This window comes from Trachurus trachurus (genome assembly GCF_905171665.1).
Source record: "Trachurus trachurus genome assembly, chromosome: 12".
NCBI classification, from domain to species: Eukaryota; Metazoa; Chordata; class Actinopteri; order Carangiformes; family Carangidae; genus Trachurus; species Trachurus trachurus.
The window spans coordinates 24994955-24999041 of record NC_139908.1 but is presented as its reverse complement, the minus strand read 5'-3'; the positions used below and the strand labels follow the sequence as shown (position 1 = coordinate 24999041).

At 44.1% G+C, this 4087-nt stretch overlaps 1 protein-coding gene across 1 annotated transcript; it reads left to right on the top strand.

Moving 5' to 3' along the window:
- Positions 1-296: 296 nt before the first annotated feature.
- On the top strand, positions 297-1193 carry LOC310994296 (uncharacterized protein; the record flags this gene model as incomplete). Its single annotated transcript, XM_083982938.1, has 1 exon — positions 297-1193. The coding sequence occupies one exon, from the start codon at positions 297-299 to the stop codon at positions 1191-1193; it is 897 nt and encodes a 298-aa protein (XP_083839064.1).
- Positions 1194-4087: the final 2894 nt, after the last annotated feature.

Sequence of the window (4087 nt, the reverse complement as noted above, 5' to 3'; positions counted from 1 at the left end):
ATGGTGGACACACAGTTGAAGGCTTGTTACTTGGGTAAAACAATTTTGGATTGCCTAGTTCATCTCTCACAGCAAGAAGATAAATTATTAAAACTCAAACGGTAAATATTACAGTAATATTCATGGAGATGTAGCACTGGCTATTTGGCTAGCCTTTTTAAAAGCATTTTTTACTGTAGCCTACATGCACTGAATAGCTGCTAACTGTTTTCTAAAGGCTTGCCATACTACACTGCCTGGAGCAAGACAATCCTGCTGTCTTAAAAACTGGAACTGCCTGGATGACAGTTCTAGACATGCAGGACAGCACCTTCAAGAGTCACCTGAGGCTTACCCAAGAACAGTTCCACCTATTCTGCGACCAGTTAAGGGAACATGGCCTGACTGATGACCATTCACCAGGAGGTCCTGCAAGAATTCCGGCCAAGAAGAAGGTGGTGATGCTGCTTTGGTATCTCGCCAACCAAAATTCATTCCGCGAGATCTCGGACAAATTTAATGTCAGTCAAGGGGCAGCGCATAATGTGATAATTGAGATGCTTGACCGTACCTGCGCTATTGCTGAGCGATACATTGTCTGGCCAAATGACTGCCAAAAGATTACCCAAGCAGCTCTGTTTCGAAGGTCTTGTGGAATTGACGGCATAATTGGTGCAATAGATGGATGCCACTTCAAAATCCAGCGGCCACCTGTTAGGGGGGGAGATTATTTAAACAGGAAGGCATACTACTCTGTGCTGCTGCAGGGAATTGTTGACGACCTGGGAAAGTTCACAGATATTTTTGCTGGGCCTCCTGGAAGAGTACATGATGCGCGGATGCTTAGGCTATCCCCTTTCTTTGACACTCATGTACAGAAGTTGGGAGACTACAAACTACTCGGAGATGGGGCATATGTTGGCAACAGCTTCCCATTCATTGTCACTCCAAAACGAGACAATGGAGCCTTGGGTGAAGATGACTTGCACAGAAATGCAATGATCTGCAGAGGGAGGGTAGTTGTGGAACAAGCGTTTGGTCGCTTAAAGTGCAAATGGAGGCGGCTCCGTGAACTACAAAACTCTCGTGTAGATGTAGTAGTGAAAGTCATCGTATCAGCTTGTGTGCTTCACAATATGTGCATTGGGGAGTCTGAAAGTACATGCAATGAGCACCCCCGTGGGTGCCCTCGTGAAGAGGATGGAAATGAATGAGCTGTATGCTACAGTACTTGAATATGACAATATGTTCAGATTTGTTCAGAATTGTCAAGACTGGACTGAGCAGAACCAGAGGGACTGTTCCTTTGTGTTCATGTCATGTTTGAGATCTGCGACTAAAGAGCTGAAGATAAGTTATACAAGTTCAGTGGGATGTTTTGCAAACACATCAACAATGAAACATGTCAATACAATGTGTTGGTTATTTGAACAGTTTTCAGATTTTGATGAATCTTAACTAATCAGATGTGGTTTTTAACATCCTTTAACCAGTTCTACAGTAGGGGTGTAAGAAAATATCGATACACTCAAATATCGCGATATTTTATTTGACGATACCGTATCGATACTCAACGGCACTGTATCAATTTTTTAATTAACTCATTGAGTGCCAACCACGTAATTTCTCGTTTTTCGTTCCCATGCGTTGAGTGCCAAAAACGAGATTTTTCATTTTTTGCTTTTTTTTTTAAATTATGAAAATAGACACTTTAATACACATTATATGTAAATTTGGGGACTCTACGACGAGGAGAACTGAAATAGATGACGATCAAAGTCACATGACAGCTCATGATCTAGAAGTTTTTATCATAACTCAGCTTTTGCAAACCTGCTCAGCAGCTGCTCCGCTCTCACCCGCGAGGCTGCAGCAGCTCGGAGGTGAACCAGGAAGCTCTCAGCCCACAGTCCCGCCCGGTCTTCATCTGGAGCAACACCGTGTCCTCCCCAAAGTCCTCCCGCGGTAAAATCTGATGGTCTCTGGGTCAAAGCAGACCGGCATCACCGACCCGTACCACAGACGGACCACGACCACCGGTGGGACCGGTATTCGCGAGCCGCTGTGGCCGACAGACCCTCACGTTCCGCGGCTAGAGGCTGTGACACGGCACGGTGCGTCTGTGTTATTGTTGTTTAGTGGCGCCCCCCCCCCCCGCCCCCGATGGTGGTTTTGTGAATAGAACAACAATTGTTGTATATATTTATCTTATACGAGCCCTTTGATCCAGAAATGCGAGTGTCAGAAGAGCGACAGACACAAACAGAGCACCTTTCATAAAAGACGCTGTATCTCCTTTTCTAGAAAAAAAGGAGGGATTTTGGTGAAACCCAGCCATGTTTAGCTTGACTTTTCTCAGGAACGGAGGCACGTAGAAACAAACGGTTTGTGGTCATTTGTAGGGATGGGTATTGATAAGAATTTAGCGATTCCGATTCCATTATCGATATTGCTTATCGATTCGATTCCTTATCGATTCTCTTATCGATTCTCATTGGGTGAGGGAATAAAAGATAAATGGGTTTGTTTGCATTAATGCAGTGGTTCCCAACCTTTTTTGGCTCATGACCCCTTTTGACATCACACATTTCTGGTGACCCTCATTCAAGATGAGCAAGCTCAGATATTTGTATATGCTGCATTTTATTTGATCTTGATTTATATTCAAGAAAGTGAATGTATAAAGAATATAGTTGTTTAAGATTGTGAAAAATAATTAGTTTATTTAAAAAAAAAATTTAATCAATTACTAGACATTTAAGGCGATCCCATTTGAATTCCAGGCGACCCCACATGGGGTCCCAACCCCAAGGTTGAAAACACTGCATTAATGGCTGTAACATTAAAAAAGTTGACAGGACCTACCTGCCTGGACAGGTTAACACTAGACCACTGTGGCTGTGGGCCAGCTGTGCTCACAGGAGGAATTTAACAGTTTTTTATGCATCTGTATTCTTCTCACTAGTTATTGTTTTCATAACGTTCGTTTTTATGCGGAGTGAGCGAGCAAGCGAAAGAGAGAGAGCGCGCGTGAGAGAAAAGACACAGGGCGCACCGTTTCACGTGGTTACGACGAAACCTGAAAGGAAGTGGTTATAATAAAGAGAGAAAAACACAAAGAATAGACATGTAGCCTGTTCAGGAGACGTTGTCCTGTCCTCACGACGTGAGGGAGGGAGGACCGGAGGGTGGCTCACAGGTTTAGTGATGAGGAAACGTCACTGTCAGCTGCATCTGTCAGCAGCTGCTCCACGCAGACACGCCACTAACTTTATTTTGTGAGAACAAACGGTGACATGTGGATATAAACACTAAGCACCCCCATTTATAATGATGATTGGTTTTAACGTAACGTCACGTAATTAATCAATTAATGCGCGAGTTTCTGAACCAAACGGAATCGATAAGGGAATCGTTAAAGCAGACACGCACACGATTCCAAGAATTGATCCAAGCTGGAACCGGTTCCGAAGAGGAACCGGTTTTCGATACCCATCCCTAGTCATTTGAAGCATAAAGTTAAACCTTTCAATTGAGCTACAGTATGTGTTGGTGGCAATAATATAGAATACACTATGGCTCTACATAAAAAGTCAAAAATGGTCTAAATTGCCGGTACACTTGACTAAAACTTTGGAAAGGAGCGCGGCACTCAATGAGTTAACAATTAACATGCAAATATTCACGGCGTTTGTTAATTTTTGTGTTGCAATTAAACCTCCGGCCACTAGTTGGCAGCAGTCAGTATGTCCTCCGCGCCAAAGGAACAATGAAATCCCGCGAGATCCCGAGATCCCGCGAGAGTGCTAGTCTGTGGCAAACTGCATGCTAACCGCTAACTTAGCACAGTTCCCCGGCGATGGCTGAGGACGAGAGGCTACAGCCAGCTCCAGCAGCTTTTAAAGCTGATGTTTGGGCATATTTTGGTTTCAAAAGAAAGGACGGCAGTTACGACTACGACAAGAGCCATGCGGTCTGTAAACTCTGCAACGCCAAAGTCAAGTACTCGGGCAATACTACAAATTTGCGAGCACATGTGGCGAGACACCATGACAATGTAGCATTACAGGAACGTGAAACGAGTGGATCCTGCTCAACGAACTATTCA